Genomic DNA, 27,204 nt, shown 5'->3' on the forward strand with positions numbered 1-27,204 from the left:
GTCAAGCTCATTGAATTTACTAGAAAGCTACTAATGATACTAGTTATCTTAATAATTACCATATCTCCTTCATGTTAAGATTTCACATGTTGTCATGACTGTGTGACATTATTAATGGACAGATTATTTGACTAAGACCTGCCATTGATCAGTGCACCAGGTATACTTGGTTCTATGTGAAAGTGCCTACTTTGAAACTGCTCAACTGTTTTTTTTAAATCAGAAAGCCAAAATATAAGTTTATCAACTATTTATTTTCTACTTAAAAATATCAGTAGCACAAAAAATCTTGGTTGAATGCTTCGATATCCTACTTTCTTTCTTTGTTGATTTTTGTTACTCTTTTTATTCCTCTCAATGTGATGACTGTGAATATGGATAACAAGTTAAAACTGGATAACATGCATTTTATCTACATACCATGTAAATTACACATTAAATGGATATTACCCCTCATGAATTTACTAGTTAGGGCAGGTTTTTATATACTCAAGCTATGATTATCACAGCTTGAACATTAAAATCTAATACAGAAAGATTGGACATTTCCATGTATATAGAGATTTCTTTAGACACTATCATTCTTAAAAGCTAATAACAAAACTGAATGCTACCATCTAAACATAGTAATGGTGTACTTATTGAAAACCCATTTTATCTATAGAATTTGATAACGACACTATTATGTTGTTTCCTTATGCTACCAGATTGATACTTTCAGTTATTGTCATTTTGCTGATATTCTCACATTATATTAGTTACAAGGTGATAAAATATGTCTTGACACTAGAAAACATCTGGAATGATAGTTCTGATCACACAAGAAGTGTTATATATCAACAGGTTTACTACTTTTCAGTCCTTATTACAATTTGTAGTTTCGTAGTTGGCAAAACATTTTATAGCTAACTGCTCAACATCATAAAACATTTATGAAAAGTTTTAGAATATCGGTGATCACTCAAGTGCACATTGGCACACTGAGCAATAAGGGAGTACAAAGATAGTTATGTGAGCTTATGAAACATATGTTAAAAGTTGTTTCACAACAAGATGAAATAATACATAGCAGTACTGTGGCATTAATAGTACACCTACCTCATGAACACCTTATTTTAAACAGGTGCAGGTACATCTCTGAATATTATTGCCACTTACTCGATGGTTAGCATTTACTTTCCAACATCTCAGCTGCAACTCGCTATAGCCATGATGGTCAGTCTCAACCTCGCAGAAGCACTTTGGGCACCAATCATAGGTTTGCCTTTACTTTCTTATAATGTCTGAGTTCTTTGTAGATAAGTGAAATACCTAAACAGTTGCTTTGCAGTAGTTACTGATTGTTAAACATGATTTTCTACTATAAGAGCTAACGGTTTTCAAACAAGGTTATACATTTATCTGTCTTCTATCAAATGTATATCAATTATTTTTGACAGAGTACTATGACTTTTCAACGTAAATGATAAAACCTCGTTTTAACATTTTTTTCCTTCCCCGCTCTTTGAAATTTTATTCCTAAATATTATTTGCAAAAATTGACAACAGCAATGACGATTCAAGCTACTAACTATCATAGCTGATAAATTCAGTTGCTATGGTGAAAATGTTGATAAAATCTGTAGTGTAAAATATGAAGGTATCTCAAAGAAGAAGAATGATTTATTCTCGTTGACTCATTGGTGTTGACCAGATTATGTCAGCCCTAGTGATTGCAATTGCTAGGGCTGACATAATCAGCCCTAGCGTTTTCTATATATAATATATAATAATATAAATTAATATAAAATAATAAAGTTTTCTAGCGATTGCAGTCGCTAGGGAACTTTGAGAACTATCACCTCGTTATAGCAACATTGCGATAACATTTCCAAGAAGCCCCTCATTTACAATAGTTAAGTAATGTTTACGGATTTGCTGAGAGTCATTGCTGGCAGGCATTGCTATAAACTCTGTCTAAAATGAACAATCTCATTTTGTGTCTGCCTTTAAGGCTTATTTTCAAAACCAGTGTCATGATAAACTTGCCTGTGAACTGCAGTCGCATCATTTTTGTCCGAAAGATATAATGTATAATTTTGGCTACTTTTGTGTGTCACATGTACCAAGTTGTGTTTGGCAATGTTTATGTTTTGACATCAATTATGCCATCATAGTTTTTATATAAAAATACACTATTAGCTATAGAGAGTCAGTCTTTTACATGTGATTGCTATACGCACTGTGTACATTTCTCAAGTATATTATATTGCTTGAATTTCAAAGTGAAAATCCTAATTACACGAGACTTTACCTGAACCCATAAGTGTGAGGTTGGCACCCATTCACAATAGTGTGTAAGAATTAAAAGATTATTGAAATTATTGGAATACTTTATGCTTTCTCTGTCATTTGTAAGCTCTTGTTTACATCAACTCTCTGTGTAAAAATTTAAACAATCAAACTTAACTGATATGCATCAAATCAGCTAATTTACGGGCTGTGCAGTGTTTTTCATACTTTAACAATGTATATGTAAGATTTTTAAAGAAAATTTAAATAAACTACACAATTTACTCAGTTTTATAATGAGGTCATCAGTAAAATGCTGCAAAACTACCACATTTCTCAAAAGTGTCACATACCTAGCCCATCCTTTCATATATTGTAGTGATGGCACATCAAAACTGCCCCTTTTAACCACCCTTATGAATAGTCTTTGTAGGAATGTCAGGAGACTAGACAAAACTTTTGTTTACTGTTACAAGAGTGTTCATATGGCCATTAGTAGATATAACTAATTCTTTAAGTGCGCATGCAAAAGTGCATAATTCGGTCATTCGTGTAAAATTGAGGTTTATTTAATTAGCCTAAAATGCTCCCATTTTCAATGCAAAACTCATCCAACTAGCTCAAAATGCCAACATTAGCGCATACCGGAATACTTTTTTTGGCAAAAAAACAGTTTTGTGGTGCAATTATGCAAAAATACCTACTCTTGCCACTAGTTTTTAAGCTTTGCTATTTTTAACATAATAAAACTTTCGTTTTTCTCTTACCAAGTAGTCTGTATATTTTCATTACTAGAAAACTTTACATCTGCTCAGTGTTACATAAAAATATTAATAATAAACCAATTTATATTAGTACCCGTAAGGTAGATCATTCTGCAACAATTTAAATTAAAATCTAACAAATCAATCAACTAAAAAAGACTTTCCTTCTGATAAATACAAGTAGCAAATTGTTTGACCTCTTTGCTGAGTAATACTAGCTTATTAAAGTAAAAAAATAAGATTAATATTCAATATTGTAGCCAGCTCTAAGATTGGTAAAGTGTCTAAATATATTAAAATCCTGAAAACAAGTTGATAAACTGTTATTATTAGAGCCATACAACTATTGTCTCCTTGATATAAACAAATAAGTTAGCTTATAAAATTTCAATATTGTCGCTAATAAAAGAGCTAAACAAGCCATAATATTTAAGTAACTCAACTTATATAACCATACTAATAGTTGATATGGCACTATAGTGATAACAAAAACAATAATAAAAATTATAATAATAATCTGCCCACTATTAATACCTACCATAATATAACCTTTTTTAGTCGCTCGTAGTCTCACTTCTCGAAAACAGCTTGTGAGTTTCTTTATTTTCTCCAACCAATCAATCTAACACATTTAGCTTTGGCTAGCTTGCGCTTTTACGGTGTTTTAATGTTTACTTACTATACTAATGTTTGTAGTTGCTTCTCTTATGCAAAAAGAACAGCTTAAAATTTATTTAACATCCACAAGTTCTTAAAAGAAATTATTTATGCACGGTATAATATGTAATCTAACTGATGTCACTATTATGCATGAGTTGGGTTCACATCACACAGTACGAGTTCATAAGTTGTGTACAGCAGCACAACAAACAATAGATTAAGCATTTGACAACAATAAATATTTTTGAGCATACAAATGTCCAGTAAGGGTGACTTGCTGCTAATGATCAAGCTTAATTTATTTAACATACTGATACAAAATTGTAATTTTTTGCAATCGAGATACAAGTTGTTTATTGCTAATGAGCTTGTGTTTTAAAAGCCATTTTAACAGCTTTCATGGTTTTTAACATACATGAAAAGGGATTCATGATTTAAACATATGTTAGCTCTAGTTTATGGAAACGTTTATTTTAATTAAAAAAATTACAGAAGTGTGAAATTCCCTTCAACTAAATTTTTTAGCTATGTCAGCAAGTTACAAAGAAACTGCAAAGCAACTAGTTAAGCTCTACTGCATGTAAATTATCAAACATGACCACCTGCAAAGCTATTACAGCTATTACCTTGTGCTATGAGCATGCTTTTAGTTGGCAGTGAAGCTCTTAGAACAGTAACATGCTTTTGGTTGCTCTAATTTACATTAAGAGAGCTTCAGTTATATTTAGGTTTATGAATTACTAGGTTTTGGACTGCTTAAACCAATATTTGAAAACATGGAAAGTGGCAGTGTGTGGCTAGTATGTTTATGCACTAGTTTTGATGTCACACATTTAAATACATTTCTTGCATGAGTTTTATAGCTGACCTTTCCATAATCTCATGTAATACTAGCAGGAGATGTTACGTGGGAACACTTCCCTTGCTCCTAATATATTAACTAACTAAAGCGGCTTGAGCTAACTGGTCGGAAAATACAGGTTAAATAATCATGTCTCTAAAAAAAATCTCAAAAAAGAATTTGGAATTGTCAACCCTTTCAATGAGTGACCTAATAAAATCATTCTTAAACCACTCACGTAGCATCGTGTGTAGATACTAACAGTATCAGCTACTGAACACACATGGAGTTCTTTTCTTTAAAGTGTAAGTTTGTTTTGACAGTTAAATATTTTTCGACTCTTTTTCTTCTCCTTATTTTTTAACTATTATTGAGAAATTCCAGGATTTTAACCTGACTTAAAATTTTTCTAAGTAAGCTATATTAAAACCAAACATGTACATATGTCATAATCATTATGTACTACATTACCATTGCAAGGTTACAAACCTTCGATCAGTGAAAGTGCACTACTTTTTATTTTTAACCTGAGCGGAATATGATCTACTCATGCTATTTTTATCAGGAATGCTACTTGCTATTTTTACAAGCTTATTTTTTTGTTAAGTCAGCCTGAAAAATTAGTGAGCTTTTTAAATCTATGACAAGTGTTCAAAGATTGTCTCTGTTAAATTTTCAGTTTTACTATGATCTTCTACTTAAAAACCTTTGACTTAGTAACAATTTCTACCCTCGTTGAAGTTGATTAAAATTAACAATTCTAGTTAGGAATTATAGTAATTGTTAAATGACAATTAGAAACCATTCATTCATTTTTGTTGATACTCTATCTATCTAAAATTAGCCATTTTCTGCAAGAATATTTGTGACTCATATTAGCTTTAATCTGTTAATTTTTTATCTGTTGAAGATTATTTAGCCATGAAGTTGGAATTTCGAGGTATGTTCTTAGCTCTGGGGGCTCTGAATCTAATAAATCTGGTGGCAGCTGTCATTTACACACCAGAGTATGCAAACTCAACAGATGTCAACGAGTACTCGACAGCAAAACCTAAGAAAATGCTCAAGTTGACAGGTAAAGAGTATTTATAGTTTTGCATCTGTGGAAGGTAGTCGCTAAAAGTTGGAGCTGAAACAAAAATTAGAATTTCCAGGAAAACTTGTTGAGAATTTTAAAAACAGTTTTACTTGTTGGTTAATGTATTTATCAATAAACTATTAAAGATATTATATTAAAAAAATGCGTTTACCGAATTAAACTAAATTATTGTTAGATTTTAGTTTACCGTTTGTTTCAACCTGAAGTTAGGTATGACTAAAACAGTTTCAGCAAAACTAAAATTTGTTTTTTTATAATGTAGTTAAAGGCATGTTGTTTTTCAAATCAAAAGATAAGTTAAAACTTCAATCATATAGTAAGTACCAAATACACCAAAATTCTGTAAGTCAGTAAGTAAATTATCTAAAAGGTCAAGTGTTTAGATTGCAATAAAATTCTTACAGACAAGAAGTCTGGTATTTACCATCTACCAAGAGTTGAAGATTCCAAATTTAAGCAGAATGATGAAAGGACAGAGCCTTATCAACAGACTTCTATTTCAGTCTCTGACTTTAGTGAATACAATATGGATGAATGGTGAGCTGTAGATTTACTTATGAATAATATTAAGGTTCTATAATGACTCTGCTTGTAACTTTTCAATAAAAAGATCATAAACAAATCCAGATAGTAAAATATTGCAATAGTGCTTAACAATAGTGATGTAGCATGTGGCATCTCACCATTGAAATATCAGAAAAGTTTTTCACAAAAATGGAGCTACTCAAAATAACATTTTAAAGGTTATTTCTGTTTATTATTGTATCAAGGTGAAACTTAGCCTGTCTTGACAAGCTGTTGTTTTTGCGTAGTTGTCCCCCCGTCGAGCGGCGAGCAACAACGGCTTGTCACAAGACGTACTGCACCTGATGCATCAGCTGCACTTATAGGGAGTTGTTCTCTTCCGTCTACGCGGTTTGGCCGCGATGTTATGTCGGTCGCTCCATTGGTAATCATAACAGATTTCACGCAAAAATTTATGTAGAAAAAAAACAATATTACAACGTTTAACCAAAGACCAGTTTCTGTGATAAACTTTAGTAGAACTTAAAAATAAAATAAACTTAAAATAAAATCCATAAGAACAAATAAAACTGACTGATACAAAAATAGAAATAAAACTGACTGAGCGCACAAATAACGACATGTTTCGTCGTTGTTGTTGCCTAAGTTCTCAAATTCTAATAATGTTTACTGCAGAGAGGGTCGCCAGTTAAACGTTCTTATCTTAATTTTTCTACATAGATTTTTGCGTGAAATCCGTTATGATTACCAATGGAGCGACCAGAATAACATCGCAGCCAAGCCGCATAGACGGAAGAGAACAACTCCTTATAAGTGCAGCTGATGCATCAGGTGCAGTACGTCTTGTGACAAGCTGTTGTTGCTCGCCGCTCGACGGGGGGACAACTATGCAAAACAACAGCTTGTCAAGACAGGCTAGGTGAAACTCAATGAGTGATCTTGTCTTATGCATCGAAAAAAATAAAATGTAAATATGCAAGTCTCTAATCTAAGATAAACATCGTACTGAAAAGTATACGCGGAAAACCAAAGGATATCTAGATCTTATAGTTACCTATTATAAATTCAGTTGTTATAATTGTTGTAAAACTTAATAATTACTAAATAGTGTAGTTATTTTGGGCAAAAAGCTTTGAACTTTTTAAAGTCAAAACCTGATGCAGTTATTTATTGCTGGGCTTAAAACTGTATAGAAATAAGTTTACTTTATCTCTCAAATTTATTATTACAAACTTTATTTTCGGTTTTATGCCAACAGTTATAAAAAGATGACTGTAAACACAGTTTAAAGATATCATGCTTAAAAACCAAACAAAAAACCATAACTAGCACTCAAACTACAAATGCATATCTATTAATAACGTTCAAGCAAATATATACGCGTTACCATCTTTCTACTTGCATTTGCTTATTGTTTGAAATGTCACATATCTGCAAAGAGCCTTGTTTGATATTTAAACGCCGTTCAAATTTTTATCGTATAATGTTTTTTAGTGCTTTGCTTATTGCTGTTGTTAAGTAAAAACATTTACAGTTTGCATGTTATCAAATATTTTACTATAATAAGAGAAAATTTATAACACATCAACTCTACCCTGAGTTTATAGAAAAGTTTAAAAAGATATAAAGAAAGAGAAAATATTACAAAACAAAAGGGAAACAAAGAAAATGAAACAAAATAGTTTTTTGTTAATTTAATACTTTTGTTTAATTAATTTAGTTGATTATAGGAAATGTATGAACCAGGCAAGAATTACTTTTATTTTACCGAATAGAGAAATACTGCTGCAGGCTCACCTGATGAATTACTAAACATCTCTCCTAGTACTTAAATAACTTTTATGCAACAGCATATTTTTAGAAAAATCCTAAACTGCAGCTCACCTATATCCACTGCAATTTGGGTAGTTTTAGATGCAATAGCAGTGAGAGGAATAACAACAGGTTACCTGAGGTTTTACTGACTATAGTTTCTAATGCAAGGAGCAACAATGTTGAGGTAAGCAAAGCATTAAAAAAAGCTGAAAAAGCCAAGAGTTTAGCAAAAATAGTTACAGTGTCCCCCAAGGTTATGATGCCCCTGTTTTACCGTTTTTCTGCCTTACGGTATAGAACCATAAGTTTTTTTGTTCTTTCTTTACGGAGTTTTGTTGCCATGTAACATCAACAATAAAAATCTCTAGAATTTTAAATTTGGCGGTCAGTGTGCTGATACGCCGGAATCACAAAAATTGCCATTATGGTGTTTGCCAAAATCCTCCAAAAAAACTTAAAAAAGATGTGATGCTTGCTCTCTTTTTCCCTCTCCCTTTCCCTCTCTCTCTCCCTCTCCCTCTCCATCTTTCTCTTCCTCTTCCTCTTCCTCTTCATCTCCCTCTTCCTCTTCCTCTTCCTCTTCCTCTTCCTCTTCCTCTTCCTCTTCCTCTCCCTCTCCCTCTCCCTCTCCTTCTCCTTCTCCTTCTCCTTCTCTGTCTCCGTCTCCCTCTCCCTCTCTCTCTCCCACTCCGTCTCTGTCTCCGTCTCCCTTTCTCCCTCTCCCTTGCCCTCTCCCTCTCTCCCTCTATCCCTCTCTCCCATTCTCCCTTTCTTTCTCTTTCCCTCTTTCGCTCTCTCTCTCTCCCCTTCTCTCCCTCTCCCCTCTCTCCCCCTCTCTCTTTCTCTCCCTCTCCATCTTCCTTTTCCTCTCCCTCTCCTTTTCCCTCCTTCTCCCTCTTCCTCTCCGTCTCCCTCTCCGTCTCTCTCTCCGTCTCCGTCTCCGTCTCCCTTTCTCTTTCTTTCCCTGTCTTCCTCTCTCCCTCTCTGTTAGTATAGCACTCTCCGTGTTTCATAAATGCTTGATAATGTGTGAGTGAAACAACATTAGTGATAAGTAAGTGAAAGTGAAAATTTATTGTGCATGCTAGTGATTAGTATAATATTTACTATAAACCTTAATTAACTATGAACTACTATACAACTACAGTAAGCTAAATTCATTTAGCTTACCGTCAACGTTAATGTTATACGTCTGTCACGATAGTGAAAAATTTATACAGTATGTACTGTACATTGTAAAGTTACATTTTAATGCAGATCGTAACTACTAAACAGGTAACTATAGTTATCAAGTTGAATATATTATTTTGTAACTAATTTTTGGTATGTACAGTACATAAATATAAAAGTTTAATGTTTTTTTACCAAGTGGTGTTCACATGAAAAAAGTTACTAGTGGTTCCTAAATCCTTCAATACACCCTTTTCACTTAACCATGCCGACACTACAATGTATTATTGTCATTTGGTGAGGCACACTCACTATACATTGTATATCAAATAGTAAATATTTCATAAATGAAATGCAAACTGGCTGAATCCTTTAAATTTAGGTGTAATTGTTGTACTTTTATCAATTGATGATTTGTTTGTTAGGCTGACCCTTCAGATGTCAGAGATGTAAAGTTTGGTGATTCTGCGCATGATGATGACTCTGTATCTACAATGAATACAAAAGAAGATGATTCTGTTTGTAGCATTCTTCGGATCAAAAATGTACGTTTGATCCTTCTTAATACTCTTGCCACAAAATGCATCTACTTACAACAGTAAATACTAAAGTTATTATAAAATATTAAGAAAAAACATGTCGAGGCGCAAGGTTCTTCAGTCTGTAAAACATATTTCTAAGGACAGACTAAAATTGATAACACTATCTACAAAATATTTAAGTAAACAAGCAAAAATCAAATTGAATAGTAGTCAACTTTTTACTAACTGAAGCTTTTACACAGTAATCTTTTTAAATTTTGCATTATTCTATCAAAGTTTTTGTAGCATATAGTGTAAATTCAAAGTAAACAAACAAATCATTTTCATCATTTTTTAAACGACGAATTTTTTGCTAAAATGCACTCATCTTCTTCAGCGGTGAACTTTTAATAGAAAAGTATGCATTGACAATCTGTTGCAGGTGCTCATCTACTTGGTGGTTGCTGTTTTGGCTACAGGAGGGATAACTTCATTCTACTCAATACTTGGTGACTACTCTTACCATATCCTAGGATACACCATCAACCAGTTTAGCAATGGTGAGACCTTTCAGATCTATACAGTTGTTTTCTGATTTGAGGCTGCCTTAGTCTAACCATTAGAAGTCTAATACATGAGTGAGTGGTTTATTTTGTGAACCAATTTTAAATTTAAGAACTACCATTTTATGCCCAAAAATGTCTGTTTTTTTAAGTTTACCAACTTGCTCATTTGATTTCGGTCAATTAAATCAAATTCCCATGCCTGTATTTAATTGATTTGCACAAAGCAGCAAATTGGTTCCTAAAAGTTGGCATATCTAAACCTGCTTTTTATAACTCACTTCATTTTTATGCTACATTTAATAAAACTCAATAGTTTTATAAAAACACATAAATAGTTAAATTCCAAGCATGGTCCGAAGGGTACATAACCCCCTCCTTGCTGATTTTTGCTTGGTAAACATGATTAGTATTTCACCTCAAACACATCAATGAACACGTCAGGTTCTTCGAAAGCTGCAACATGTATTTAGCTGAGTAGAATTTACAATTGACTTCTATATTAGGTGTGATGAAACTGAGTTATTTGTATCTCTCTTGCTTGAAACTGTTGTTAAATTATAAGTTTACCCTGTAATGACTCTTTCAGGCATGGTAATTAAAGGTGCTGCCCAGCTGATGATAACTGTTGACATGACAGTGCTGACTAAGCGCTACTTGGTCAGCTCCATCACCATATATGTGGTGGCACTAATAGGAATGCTGTCATCTGCTGGTGTTTTGCTCATGCAACCCTCAACAGGTCACTAAAACAAACATGATATTGTTAACTTTATAGCAAGGGATTAATCAAACTCTAAAAAAGGATGGAACATGGTGAAGTTCCATGTGCCCTCCTACTAAAGACTGCAGTTAATTAAATGTCTTACTATTGATATTGGCTAATAAAACTATTCAAATAACGACTTTTTTGAAAAACTTGAATTTAGCTTTGATTTTATTGAATGTAATATATTTTCTAATATATTACATCGTATATATATATTTATATGTATAATCAAATTTAAGTAAAAGTTACCAAAATGGTTAAAGCATTTTACTACTAAATAGTTTCGTGCATAGCAAGTGCACTCTTAAGGTAAAAGAATAGTTCACCTGAAGAGTGCACCTACTATGCACAACACTATTTAGTAGTATAATGCTTTAACCATTTTGGTAACTTTTACTCAAGTTTGATTTTAGTCAGCTCTAGTTTTACTATTGAGCACTTTTTCAAACAATGTGATAATCCTTCATATTTATATGTATATAGAAAAAATTGTTTCCTCACCCCGGATACCCCGTAATAGCAGTAATTTCTGCTTTAACTTGGGTCTCTAACCAGAAACCTTGGAGTTTGAGCACTTGCCTAAAGATCTTAGCTGTTCCCAATAGCGCACTTTTCTGAAACTCACTTGAGTTGCTTGCTGTTGGTATTTGGGCAAGCCCTATTTTATGCGCCGGTGTTATTGCGCCCAGTGCCCCAATGACTACTGGGATTACAGTTGTTCTCACATCCCAGCATTTTTCGATCTCTGCTCCAAGAGGGAGATATTTCTCTACATTTTCTTTTTCTTTGCTGGCTACATTGTAGTCATTGGGTACTGCTATATCTATTATAGTAGCCCTCTTGTTATTCTTGTCCACCACTACTATATCTGGTTGGTTTGCTAGGACATGCTTGTCAGTCCAGATGTAGAAGTCCCAGAGGATCTTAGCGCGGTTATTTTCATTCACCTTACCAGGAGCTTCCCACCAGTGTTGTGGTTTATTAAAGCCATACTCGTCACATAGACCTTTATACACAACATGATTATGCCACTCAGTGCATGCGTTTCCTGCTAGCTGCTTGCATCCACTGATGATGTGTTGGATGGTCTCAGGTGCATCTTTGCACAGTCTGCATCAAGGATCGTCTCTAGTGTGATAGATTTTTGTTTGGAGTTGCCTTGTTGGGAGCACTTGCTCCTGGGCTGCCATGATTAGAGACTCCGGTATACAGAGTCGCTAATCATGGCAGCGACTCTGCCATGGTCATATATGAATGATTATAGATGATATATCAATACATATATATATATATATATATATATATATATATATATATATACATATATATATATATAGCTAAGATATATACAGTTAAAAAAAAAAATCTATATACACATATATATAAATATATATATATATATATATAAATATATATATATATATATATATATATATATATATATATATATATATATATATATATATATATATATATATGTGTGTGTGTATAGAAGTCTATGTGATGAGTGTGGCCTTAATAAACCACAACACTGGTGGGAAGCTCCTGGTAAGGTGAATGAAAATGACCGCGCTAAGATCCTCTGGGACTTCTACATCCAAACTGACAAGCATGTCCTAGCAAACCAACCAGATATAGTGGTGGTAGACAAGGAGAACAAGAGGGCTACTATAATAGATATAGCAGTACCCAATGACTACAATATAGCCAGCAAAGAAAAATAAAAGGTAGAAAAATATCTCCCTCTTGGAGAAGAAATTGAAAAATGCTGGAGTGTAAGAACAACTGTAATCCCAGTAGTCATTGGGGCACTGGGCGCAATAACACCGGCGCATAAAATGTGGCTTGCCCAAATACCAACAACAATCAACTCAGATGAGTTGCAGAAAAGTGCGCTATTGGGAACAGCTAAGATCTTGAGGCGAGTGCTCAAACTCCCAGGTCTCTGGTTGGAGACCCGAGTTAGAGCAGAATTTACCACCCATACGGGGTATCCGGGGTGAGGAAACAATTATATATATATATATATATATATATATATATATATATATATATATACAGATAGCGCAGTTGGTAAGGTATCGGGACCGTGATCATTAGGTCCTCGGTTCAAACCCCAACAATTGCACTTTTCTGGTGGTCCTTAGACAAGACCTTTGCTTGTATAATGTCTACAACCTCTATGATGAGTGCAATAACCAAAGCCATGCCGGCTCGGACGTCGCCCGGTCAAACAAGGTCCGCGCTGCCTGTAGCTGAACCAGGACAAGGCAGTGAAAAATGGGCTACTGGTTCAAAACGGATGAAATGGACTCGGACTGATAACACGGACCTCATGCAGTGCTACTTTATGAGTGAACCTCAAAAGTGGGGCTACATGGGAAGGATGCGTCAACTGTGGATAAACATGCGCCCTGAATTGCCACTAACCGCTAAGCAACTTGTAGCTCAGAGGAGTAACATAATCAAGCGGCACCTCATATCACAACTTGAGGTAGATGAAATTAGGGAAAAGTTCACCCAAGTAACCTCAACCAACGAGGAGTGCAAATCAACACACACTGTCATGGATACACGATCATGTGTTGACTCACGGGCTGAAGAGGACATGCACTTGGACCTTGACCCAAGGGTGAAAGAGCTTGCGGAAAATATCATCAACAAGATGTCAGCTGCTAATGATTATGGAAGCAGGGTACCACTACGAAGAGTTAGCAAGGCCATACCTAAGAAGCTGTTAGAAGACATTAACATGGCACTGGAGTCGATCTCAACTGGATCAATCAGTGAGACTAATGCCTTAATCTACAGTACAGCAACCGTCATCTTGGAGGAGATGGATATTAAGCCAATGCCAACAAGGCTTCAAGCCATTCCATCCTGGCAGCTGAGGCTACAAAATAAGATCAAGGACTTGCGCAAGAAAGTTAGTAGGCTCAGTGAGAGATCTAACCACAGTTTGGAGCGTCCAAAAAGGGAAGCCACAAAAGAAGCTCTAGAATCTGCCAAACAGCGGCTAGTAGCACTCTCGGCACGACTGAAGCGGTACACCAAAGAGCGAGATAACAAGAGAATGAACAAACTGTTCATCAATAATCCATCTAGAGTGTATTCCCAGTTCAAAGGTGAACTGCAGAGGCCAATGTCTGATCCTCCCCGATCTAGCACTTCAAAGTTCTGGAAGGACATCTGGGAGAAAGAGACCACTCATAACACCACTGCAAATTGGCTGAAGAGGCTTAAAGAGAACCAACAACACACTGTGGCTCAGCAAGGACTCACCATCAGCAAAGACGACATTAAGTGCAGAGTGCAGCGTATGAAAAACTGGGCAGCACCTGGCCATGACATGATTCAAGCCTTCTGGTTAAAGAAATTGACATCACTTCACACTAGAATGGCTAAGCAGATGGAATACCTAATAGAACAAGGTGACCATCCAGAATGGCTGACCAAAGGACGAACTGTGCTTCTGATAAAAGATCCAAAGCAGGGGCCGATTCCCAAAAACTATCGACCAATAACGTGCTTGCCCACCACTTGGAAACTGCTCTCAGGAATAGTTGCAGACAAACTGGAAGAGCACATGAGTCACTATATGACCAGTGCTCAGAAAGGAATTGGGCGCAACACCCGAGGAGCTAAACATCAGTTACTGGTGGATCGGACGGTCTGTCAAGACAGCAGGAGAAGGCAAACCAATCTTGCCATGGCTTGGATTGACTACAGAAAGGCCTATGACTCAATTCCCCATAGTTGGATACTTGAGTGCCTCAGTATGTACAATGTTCACCCTGCTCTTGTGGCATTCATCAAGATGTCAATGACCAAATGGAAGACGGAACTGGAGGCTAATGGCAAAAAGCTGGCGAGTGTACAAATTAAGCGAGGCATCTATCAAGGTGACTCCTTATCACCGCTGCTCTTCTGCATATGCCTAAACCCTCTAAGCAATATGCTGGAGGAGACTCAATATGGGTACCAGTTTAAGAGTGGCACCAAGATAAACCACCTCTTCTACATGGATGACATCAAGCTGTATGCTAACAAAGAAAGGGACATTGATTCGCTCATACACCTCACTCAGGTATACAGCAAGGACATCGGAATGACCTTCGGTATTGAGAAATGTGGAAGGCTAATTCTTAAGAAAGGCCATTCTATGCTCACAGATGGCCTAAGAATGCCAAATGGTACCATCAAAGATATAGAAGAAGGGTACAAGTACTTGGGGATTATGCAAAGCAACATCAACCACGAAGCCGAGGTACGTCACAAAGCCATTTCCGAATACAAGAAACGCCTTCGGCAGGTCTTACGGAGCCAGCTCAATGCCAAGAACCAAATCATGGCAATAAATACCTACGCACTGCCAGTAATAAGATATCCAGCAGGCATAATAAAGTGGACTGAGGAAGCCATCAAAGAAACAGATATAGCAACTCGTAAACTGCTGACCATGCATGGAGCACTCCACCCAAAATCTGATACTATTAGATTGTATCTTGATAGGAAAGATGGCGGTAGGGGACTCAAAAGTGTACAGCAGACAGTGAAAGAGGAGGAGCGAAGCATCAAAGCATATGCAGCCTCCATGGCCATCTCAGATAATTTGCTAGCTGAATTTCAATCGGCTGCTCTCACAACGGACCTATGCCCTGATGATGAGGAAATTGACTGGCATACGAAACCTCTTCATGGTGCTTACCACCAACAAATATCTAAGGTTGGCGATCTTCACCAGACATATATGTGGCTGAACAAAGGAAACCTAACGGCCAATACAGAGTCGCTAATCATGGCAGCCCAGGAGCAAGTGCTCCCAACAAGGCAACTCCAAACGAAAATCTATCACACTAGAGACGATCCTAGATGCAGACTGTGCAAAGATGCACCTGAGACCATCCAACACATCATCAGTGGATGCAGACAGCTAGCAGGGAACGCATACACTGAGCGGCATAATCATGTCGCAGGTATTGTGTATAGAAGTCTATGTGATGAGTATGGCCTTAATAAACCACAACACTGGTGGGAAGCTCCTGGTAAGGTCAATAAAAATGACCGCGCTAAGATCCTCTGGGACTTCTACATCCAAACTGACAAGCATGTCCTAGCAAACCAACCAGATATAGTGGTGGTAGACAAGGAGAACAAGAGGGCTACTATAATAGATATAGCAGTACCCAATGACTACAATATAGCCAGCAAAGAAAAAGAAAAGGTAGAAAAATATCTCCCTCTTGGAGAAGAAATTGAAAAATGCTGGAATGTAAGAACAACCGTAATCCCAGTAGTGATTGGGGCACTGGGCGCAATAACACCGGCGCATAAAATGTGGCTTGCCCAAATACCAACAACAATCAACTCAGGTGAGTTGCAGAAAAGTGCGCTATTGGGAACAGCTAAGATCTTGAGACGAGTGCTCAAACTCCCAGGTCTCTGGTAGGAGACCCGAGTTAGAGCAGAATTTACCACCCATACGGGGTATCCGGGGTGAGGAAACAATTTTTTTTTTTTTTTATATATATATATGAGAGTTTTATAAGGTATCAAAATACTGGACACTAGTATAAACTCAAAATGCACTTATTTTCACATCTTAACTTCATTTCTGATAGCTAGTGACTTGTACCATCAAACACTTTAAAATCGGTGTTGCAACAGAAATGTGAATCTGTGACAAAAGTGAGAGAAGACAAGACATAGGTTTATGACTGAGCAGTTGTCTAATTTTCAATTTTCAAATTGGTCTACATGTATGTGTTCACTAACAGCATTCATTTTTTAAAGTACTCATTGAGTCATGGGTTTGTTTGTAAAAAATGAAAGATGATCCAACATTTTATAACTAGTTAACTATATTAAAATAACATATGCAACATATCAAGAATAGCCCAACATAAAGGCTCAAAGTTGTGTTTCCATAAAAACAGATTCATAAATACAAGCTATAATATAAATATTAATATAATATTATATAATATAAAAATGTTTCTTTCTAAAAAATAGAAACTATCTTTCAAAGTTTACCTCGTGTTAGCTGTAATAATACTGCTCTAAATAGTTCTATAGTGTATATTCTAAACTATTTTGTTATAAAATTTTCTGATTTTTCACACTTTTAGACTTGCATTAATCTCAATATTACAAAGATGTTATCTAGCCAAAATTAAAAATAATCTCTATAATATTTCTAATATTAATAAAGCATTAGGTGCAATAAATTGTTAAAACAGCAATGAAACTTCCAAATATTTTGGTGATTTTAGACAATAAAAACAGCTGACATATGACAACTGCCTATAACACATTTTGTGTTAAACTGCATCTAATCTAGTTGTTTGAATGCTACTTACATGAATGAGCAATGAGTCTAATGAAGGTGACAATAGAAATCTTTGCCAATTGATACATGCAATCATATCTAACAACTGCCATAAGGTGTGAAAATTATTTGACTAACTTTGTTTTATCTGCAAAAAAATCATTGATTCTTGTTAGCTTAGGATATAAATGTTTCTGTTGTAGAAATTTTTTATGTGATCATGTTTATATGGGGAGTTTTCAAGGGCCTGCAGACGTCATCTTTTTACGGAGTTTGCATTGAACTCACATCTCCTGAACAGGCGGTCAATACCTATATGCTTGAAATCTTCTTTGATGGCATTGGCTCATTCACAATTCCCTATCTTGCAAGTAAGCGGCAAAATTACAATAGTACTGTAATTACAGTGACCTAATGCATTTGCTGTTTACTTTTTAGTCACACAAAGTATAAGTGTGGAATTTTTTCGAAGTTAACATGATTTTATGATTACTTAATAGTATTTACACTATTATGCTATTGATTATCATTTTGGAAATCTTGAAAATTTCAAAAATATGTAACCTGCTAAACTAATGAGAAAATATGGCAGCGCTGCTAATAAATTGTTGGAAATTTCACCAAATACTAGAACTTGACATGAGGTAACATATAGTTTGCTCTTGTCTTATGAACTTATTTAGTGTAGTTACTAACTGTAGTCTTTTGTACTAAATCATTCAAACCTTTTCAAAATGCTCTAAACAAGTGTTAGAAGTTTACATCTTCAATATTCTTTTTAAGTTTAGCTCGTATTGTGATGTTAGCGTTCAATGAAGTAAAAGCTATACAAACCAACTTACTAATAGTTGTTATAAATTTGACTGACGTTAACTGATCATATAGAAATACTAGATATTCATTTGATGCTTATAGACAAGTTTGCTAACAAGTATGGTTATTCTTGTTTTCATTATCAACTTATAATAGGCTTTGTAAATATATACACACACACATATATATATATATATATATATATATATATATATATATATATATATATATATATATATATATATATAAATTTGGTAAGAAATTTATTAAAATTTGACTAAGCAAAAAATTACTAAAAGTTTCGTATTACACAACAGGTGTGTAACACTCATCAGATAAAATGCTTAGTGAGGACTATACACAAGATTCTGCATTAGCTGGTAAGCTGAAATAAAAGCTCAGGTATTAAAAGCTAGATGGATAAGATCTATTATGTAATGCTATTTCGTAAAAGGTGTTTCTTAGCATGTCTACATGTAGATATAAGTTCACTACGTTTGTTAAGAGTTGCCTTCTCAGGTCTGTAAATGATGAAATATTTTTCTAATGTACATAAACTGCACTTTCCGGTGCTTTTAGAGTATGGCTTGGCGTGTGATAAAATCTTCCAGGCTATGTTGTAGTCAGCGCCGCTTTCCTTGAGTTCCCATATGTGGCTGCTTAGCTCGGTAGAGTAGCGTTTAGAAATGTCCTTGAATGTGGATTTGTGAAGGTTATATCTAGTTTTGAAGCTGTTTTCGGTTAGCCCTACATATGTGGCTGCAGGTTTATTGTTATCAGTGGTAGTTACGCTTGCCTGGTATATCACTGATTTTGCTAAGCAATTGTCTGGTAATGGGCAGGTGTTCTTATTCCTGCAATTGCAGCCAGGATTAGTTGTTTCTTGATGGTTCAGTGACAGCAGCCTCTGATTGTGAGAGTTGATAGCCTGTTTCACATTGTTCATACAGCTATAGCTTAATTTTATAATACTTCTGTTAAAGATTTTGTGTAGCCTGTGGTCAGTAGAGAATTCTTCATCGATTAATTTAAAGAAAGTTTTCCCGATGTTGGTGTGTACGGTGTTGCTGTAAGGGGGGTTATACCAGATTATGTTTCTTTTTCTTTGTCTATGTCTAGCCTTTAGTGGTGTAGCTTTAGGTGAAGAGAATTCTAGCTTGTGTTGGTATCCGCTTTTTTTTTTTTCCTAGCTTGTGTTTTTATCAGGAAGCCTTAAAAAAAAGCGGATACCAACACAAGCTAGAATTCTCTTCACCTAAAGCTACACCACTAAAGGCTAGACATAGACAAAGAAAAAGAAACATAATCTGGTATAACCCCCCTTACAGCAACACCGTACACACCAACATCGGGAAAACTTTCTTTAAATTAATCGATGAAGAATTCTCTACTGACCACAGGCTACACAAAATCTTTAACAGAAGTATTATAAAATTAAGCTATAGCTGTATGAACAATGTGAAACAGGCTATCAACTCTCACAATCAGAGGCTGCTGTCACTGAACCATCAAGAAACAACTAATCCTGGCTGCAATTGCAGGAATAAGAACACCTGCCCATTACCAGACAATTGCTTAGCAAAATCAGTGATATACCAGGCAAGCGTAACTACCACTGATAACAATAAACCTGCAGCCACATATGTAGGGCTAACCGAAAACAGCTTCAAAACTAGATATAACCTTCACAAATCCACATTCAAGGACATTTCTAAACGCTACTCTACCGAGCTAAGCAGCCACATATGGGAACTCAAGGAAAGCGGCGCTGACTACAACATAGCCTGGAAGATTTTATCACACGCCAAGCCATACTCTAAAAGCACCGGAAAGTGCAGTTTATGTACATTAGAAAAATATTTCATCATTTACAGACCTGAGAAGGCAACTCTTAACAAACGTAGTGAACTTATATCTACATGTAGACATGCTAAGAAACACCTTTTACGAAATAGCATTACATAATAGATCTTATCCATCTAGCTTTTAATACCTGAGCTTTTATTTCAGCTTACCAGCTAATGCAGAATCTTGTGTATAGTCCTCACTAAGCATTTTATCTGATGAGTGTTACACACCTGTTGTGTAATACGAAACTTTTAGTAATTTTTTGCTTAGTCAAATTTTAATAAATTTCTTACCAAATTTATAGTAAGCTCTACTTTAGTATCGAGCACTTTATGCTGACTTTTAGCCTATACTTTATTGTATCACGCTCCTTCTTAGTTGAGCACTTTCGCAAAAGTCACCATGGAACTATTAAGACTTGAGTATTCCACCAAGAATATAGCAGCACCCACTGAGAAAGACTATATCAACAGGATTATCGATAAAACCGAAAACTTCTGCAAAAGACTAAGATGGAGAGCATTCTTTTATCTCAATCCAGATGCTACAACCAACAACATAGAGACCTTCAAGTTTAAATCTACTAAGTCACCACCTCAAATACAAGAACTGCAGAACTTTGAGAAAAAACTTATACAAATGATAAGAAACATCAAATTTAGAACGACTCACAACCAATTCCAAAGAAAACTAGCAACAGACTTGCAGAGGAAAATCAAAAATAACAGTAAATTAATTGTGCCTGCTGATAAAACATCTAATTTCTACACCATGAGTCCTGAGGACTACAACACACTGCTACTTAACAACATCACACAGACCTACAAGAAAATAGACAGTAGAGAGCTCAAGACTATTACAAGAGAAGCTAAATCTATAGCTAGAGATCTGGAAATAGATGACAGAGTGTATAGCACTGCAGAAAAAAATGCCTACATCACCGTCAAGGATCACAAAGAGAGCTTTTTTAACAATCCAAAATGCCGGCTCATAAACCCAACGAAATCAGAACTGGGTCAGATCAGCAAAAAACTGTTGGAAGACATCAACACCCGTATAAAAAGCTCCACACTGATTAACCAGTGGAGAAACACAGCAGATGCATTGCAGTGGTTCAAGGAAATCCCCAACAAGAGCAAACACACATTCATCAGCTTTGACGTCATCGAATTCTATCCTTCTATATCAGAAAAACTACTTCTGTCTGCGCTGGAATTTGCCGCTGGTTACACCACCATCACAGAAAGAGATAAGGCAATAATACTACACACCAAAAAGTCAATCTTGTATAATAATGGACAGCCATGGGGTAAGAAAACTTCCCAAAATCTCTTTGATGTAACTATGGGATGTTTTGATGGTGCTGAAACATGTGAGCTAGTAGGCGCATACATATTGTACCAAATATCTAAAAAATACAATAACAAATTTGGACTATATAGAGACGATGGTCTGGGAGCTTTAAACGCAACCCCCCGCCAAGTTGACAACATCAAGAAAGACCTGTGCGCTATCTTTAGCTCACATGATCTAAGAATACTAATAGAAGCCAACAGGAAGATAGTAAATTTTCTAGACGTAACCCTAAACCTAGAAAACGGGAAGTATGAGCCCTACACTAAGCCAAACACCACCATTACCTATGTTCACAAAGATTCAAACCACCCGCCTAACATCATTAAAAATATACCACTGGCAATCAACAAAAGACTCTCAGAAATTTCATCAGATGGAAATGCCTTCAGCAAAGCTGCACCTATTTATCAGGAAGCCTTAAAAAAAAGCGGATACCAACACAAGCTAGAATTCTCTTCACCTAAAGCTACACCACTAAAGGCTAGACATAGACAAAGAAAAAGAAACATAATCTGGTATAACCCCCCTTACAGCAACACCGTACACACCAACATCGGGAAAACTTTCTTTAAATTAATCGATGAAGAATTCTCTACTGACCACAGGCTACACAAAATCTTTAACAGAAGTATTATAAAATTAAGCTATAGCTGTATGAACAATGTGAAACAGGCTATCAACTCTCACAATCAGAGGCTGCTGTCACTGAACCATCAAGAAACAACTAATCCTGGCTGCAATTGCAGGAATAAGAACACCTGCCCATTACCAGACAATTGCTTAGCAAAATCAGTGATATACCAGGCAAGCGTAACTACCACTGATAACAATAAACCTGCAGCCACATATGTAGGGCTAACCGAAAACAGCTTCAAAACTAGATATAACCTTCACAAATCCACATTCAAGGACATTTCTAAACGCTACTCTACCGAGCTAAGCAGCCACATATGGGAACTCAAGGAAAGCGGCGCTGACTACAACATAGCCTGGAAGATTTTATCACACGCCAAGCCATACTCTAAAAGCACCGGAAAGTGCAGTTTATGTACATTAGAAAAATATTTCATCATTTACAGACCTGAGAAGGCAACTCTTAACAAACGTAGTGAACTTATATCTACATGTAGACATGCTAAGAAACACCTTTTACGAAATAGCATTACATAATAGATCTTATCCATCTAGCTTTTAATACCTGAGCTTTTATTTCAGCTTACCAGCTAATGCAGAATCTTGTGTATAGTCCTCACTAAGCATTTTATCTGATGAGTGTTACACACCTGTTGTGTAATACGAAACTTTTAGTAATTTTTTGCTTAGTCAAATTTTAATAAATTTCTTACCAAATTTATAGTAAGCTCTACTTTAGTATCGAGCACTTTATGCTGACTTTTAGCCTATACTTTATTGTATCACGCTCCTTCTTAGTTGAGCACTTTCGCAAAAGTCACCATGGAACTATTAAGACTTGAGTATTCCACCAAGAATATAGCAGCACCCACTGAGAAAGACTATATCAACAGGATTATCGATAAAACCGAAAACTTCTGCAAAAGACTAAGATGGAGAGCATTCTTTTATCTCAATCCAGATGCTACAACCAACAACATAGAGACCTTCAAGTTTAAATCTACTAAGTCACCACCTCAAATACAAGAACTGCAGAACTTTGAGAAAAAACTTATACAAATGATAAGAAACATCAAATTTAGAACGACTCACAACCAATTCCAAAGAAAACTAGCAACAGACTTGCAGAGGAAAATCAAAAATAACAGTAAATTAATTGTGCCTGCTGATAAAACATCTAATTTCTACACCATGAGTCCTGAGGACTACAACACACTGCTACTTAACAACATCACACAGACCTACAAGAAAATAGACAGTAGAGAGCTCAAGACTATTACAAGAGAAGCTAAATCTATAGCTAGAGATCTGGAAATAGATGACAGAGTGTATAGCACTGCAGAAAAAAATGCCTACATCACCGTCAAGGATCACAAAGAGAGCTTTTTTAACAATCCAAAATGCCGGCTCATAAACCCAACGAAATCAGAACTGGGTCAGATCAGCAAAAAACTGTTGGAAGACATCAACACCCGTATAAAAAGCTCCACACTGATTAACCAGTGGAGAAACACAGCAGATGCATTGCAGTGGTTCAAGGAAATCCCCAACAAGAGCAAACACACATTCATCAGCTTTGACGTCATCGAATTCTATCCTTCTATATCAGAAAAACTACTTCTGTCTGCGCTGGAATTTGCCGCTGGTTACACCACCATCACAGAAAGAGATAAGGCAATAATACTACACACCAAAAAGTCAATCTTGTATAATAATGGACAGCCATGGGGTAAGAAAACTTCCCAAAATCTCTTTGATGTAACTATGGGATGTTTTGATGGTGCTGAAACATGTGAGCTAGTAGGCGCATACATATTGTACCAAATATCTAAAAAATACAATAACAAATTTGGACTATATAGAGACGATGGTCTGGGAGCTTTAAACGCAACCCCCCGCCAAGTTGACAACATCAAGAAAGACCTGTGCGCTATCTTTAGCTCACATGATCTAAGAATACTAATAGAAGCCAACAGGAAGATAGTAAATTTTCTAGACGTAACCCTAAACCTAGAAAACGGGAAGTATGAGCCCTACACTAAGCCAAACACCACCATTACCTATGTTCACAAAGATTCAAACCACCCGCCTAACATCATTAAAAATATACCACTGGCAATCAACAAAAGACTCTCAGAAATTTCATCAGATGGAAATGCCTTCAGCAAAGCTGCACCTATTTATCAGGAAGCCTTAAAAAAAAGCGGATACCAACACAAGCTAGAATTCTCTTCACCTAAAGCTACACCACTAAAGGCTAGACATAGACAAAGAAAAAGAAACATAATCTGGTATAACCCCCCTTACAGCAACACCGTACACACCAACATCGGGAAAACTTTCTTTAAATTAATCGATGAAGAATTCTCTACTGACCACAGGCTACACAAAATCTTTAACAGAAGTATTATAAAATTAAGCTATAGCTGTATGAACAATGTGAAACAGGCTATCAACTCTCACAATCAGAGGCTGCTGTCACTGAACCATCAAGAAACAACTAATCCTGGCTGCAATTGCAGGAATAAGAACACCTGCCCATTACCAGACAATTGCTTAGCAAAATCAGTGATATACCAGGCAAGCGTAACTACCACTGATAACAATAAACCTGCAGCCACATATGTAGGGCTAACCGAAAACAGCTTCAAAACTAGATATAACCTTCACAAATCCACATTCAAGGACATTTCTAAACGCTACTCTACCGAGCTAAGCAGCCACATATGGGAACTCAAGGAAAGCGGCGCTGACTACAACATAGCCTGGAAGATTTTATCACACGCCAAGCCATACTCTAAAAGCACCGGAAAGTGCAGTTTATGTACATTAGAAAAATATTTCATCATTTACAGACCTGAGAAGGCAACTCTTAACAAACGTAGTGAACTTATATCTACATGTAGACATGCTAAGAAACACCTTTTACGAAATAGCATTACATAATAGATCTTATCCATCTAGCTTTTAATACCTGAGCTTTTATTTCAGCTTACCAGCTAATGCAGAATCTTGTGTATAGTCCTCACTAAGCATTTTATCTGATGAGTGTTACACACCTGTTGTGTAATACGAAACTTTTAGTAATTTTTTGCTTAGTCAAATTTTAATAAATTTCTTACCAAATTTATAGTAAGCTCTACTTTAGTATCGAGCACTTTATGCTGACTTTTAGCCTATACTTTATTGTATATATATATATATGTATATACATATATATATATATAAGTAAATCTTTTAAATCTATAATTCATGTAAGTTTTATTATTGCACATTTGCATTTTGATCTCTACTATAATTATGAAGTTACTCCTTCAGCATTGTGAACAAAAAACGAAGAACAACCATGTAACTGTTTGCTTATTGTAAACTAATTGCAGATGTCATTGTTTTTCTGGTCGCCCACACTTTACTAGTGCCACATGGTTCAAAAGGTCGATTACAGCTAAGTTGGTTGAGAGAGAGAAACAATTTATTTTAATGTCAGTTGTGTCTAAAATGGGTGAGGGTTCAAATTGAGTAAAAAAATTCAAATGGCTCACAAAAATTGAAGTATTTATTATAATATATAACTCTATAACTTTATTGTTATTGTTGTTCTTACAGTTATCTTGCACCAACAATCATTTATTTATTTCTAGTTCTGTAGTCTTGCAGATTTGTCAAAAACTACTGTATCTTCATAGATAACATACATTTCTCTCAGTACTCTCCAAGGTAAATTTTAGATAGTCTTAATGAAAAGGTAGTTAGGTATAAAATACAATAAAACTTGTCTAGTAAAGAGATTTACGTTGGCAGGTTCGGGCAACAGTTTTCTTCCATTTAAGTCTTTATAAGAGAAAGTTATTTTTACTGGTTGGTACACTGCTTAAACCCAATTAGTGAATAAACAACATACTTAAAAAATCTCTATCATTGTTGTAATAAATAAAAAAGAGCTGTTTGGTACCATCCAAACTTTATCATTTGTCATTGAATTAAAATGAAACAATTTTTTCAATCATAAAGGTTTGCATGTTCAAAAGAGATATTCTCATAGTTGTAGAAACCTTAGAAGGCATCAAGATATTACTCATTAGTTCTTTTTGGTATTTATGGGGTATTGTAGAAGCCGTAACAGTCAGTACTTCAAGTATAGTTAACTGATTGTATATATAATAATGAACAATTATGGTTTCAGCTGATTCTATTTTATTGATAAAATATATGTATTTAAAGGGAGTGTTTGAACTAGATGTGCAATTACAACCAGAAACATGCTTGAACAAGCTTGTTTAATTGAGTATAAGCATATGTGTGACTCGAGTGTTTAAAAGTATATTCAATGAAAATGTAAAATGAAACTATTTTTGTGTGTTTAGAAATAGCAGCTACTATGAAAGTGTTACAGCACTATTTACTGATACCATAGCATTACATTCAAACAATTCTGTTTCAGTCAAAGCTCAGGTGGATTTTGACCCAAATTCTGGACTGTATGTAGCTATGACATCAATCAGTCTGGCAGTTCTGTCAATGGTCTACCTCACTTGTACCAATCGAACATTCGCAAAAATTTATGCTCCTGAAGACAACACAGACAAACTTGTTCAACCAATTAGCTTTGGTGTTCCACTACACAGATAGAAAGTCTGTCATTGTTCATGATCCAACCATCACATGATGATCGACACATTTATGTATGTTATTGAGATCAATAATGCTGTTGCATTGAATGTACTTGATAAAGAATTTGTTCTGGTTCTTCATATAATATATACACTCTGGTTTGGTACTGAGTATACACTATCTAATATAACACAATAATCACAAAATATATACTGAAACTTTTGTACTGGTTCAACTGGTGGATTATGATCATTTTTATCAATTGTATAAAATAGTTTATATTGATTTTATGAATACTGATAATTTTCAACTAGAGATATGTGATATTTTTGTGTATGGTTTCTAGAAACCAATTGACCATTTTGGATACTGGCAATACAACCTGTGCATATTGTTAAATTGGTTTATCTAAAAGTATGCATATTTGCATACTCTTCGAGTGCTACCTTTTAACTAAAACTAAGCACTATCATTGTAAATAGACACAAAAGTCTGTTGAATCAGTCAATAACTAGATAGGCATAAAAATAAACTGAATTTTTATAAACTTGCAATTCACTTTAAAAATATTGTTTACTGATGATTGTTATTCTTGAAATATTTATGTTGTAATTAAC

At 35.3% G+C, this 27,204-nt stretch overlaps 1 protein-coding gene across 2 annotated transcripts in view; it reads left to right on the forward strand.

Moving 5' to 3' along the window:
• The window catches only part of LOC137397649 (uncharacterized), a 31,211-nt gene extending 4,290 nt beyond the window's left edge, over window positions 1-26,921 (forward strand). Inside the window, exons 3-11 of one of the 2 annotated variants that reach the window (XM_068083950.1) lie at window positions 1,124-1,258; window positions 5,447-5,611; window positions 6,040-6,172; window positions 8,069-8,159; window positions 9,571-9,690; window positions 10,109-10,226; window positions 10,819-10,971; window positions 17,530-17,697; window positions 26,418-26,921. In XM_068083950.1, the coding sequence (XP_067940051.1) occupies window positions 1,124-1,258; window positions 5,447-5,611; window positions 6,040-6,172; window positions 8,069-8,159; window positions 9,571-9,690; window positions 10,109-10,226; window positions 10,819-10,971; window positions 17,530-17,697; window positions 26,418-26,605 (1,271 nt within the window). In that variant the 3' untranslated portion in view covers window positions 26,606-26,921. The remainder of the gene's footprint in view (window positions 1-1,123; window positions 1,259-5,446; window positions 5,612-6,039; window positions 6,173-8,068; window positions 8,160-9,570; window positions 9,691-10,108; window positions 10,227-10,818; window positions 10,972-17,529; window positions 17,698-26,417) is intronic. The other variant, XM_068083951.1, reaches the window with a different exon arrangement.
• The last annotated feature ends 283 nt before the right edge of the window (window positions 26,922-27,204 follow it).

This window comes from Watersipora subatra, chromosome 5, assembly GCF_963576615.1.
Source record: "Watersipora subatra chromosome 5, tzWatSuba1.1, whole genome shotgun sequence".
Taxonomy (NCBI): Eukaryota; Metazoa; Bryozoa; class Gymnolaemata; order Cheilostomatida; family Watersiporidae; genus Watersipora; species Watersipora subatra.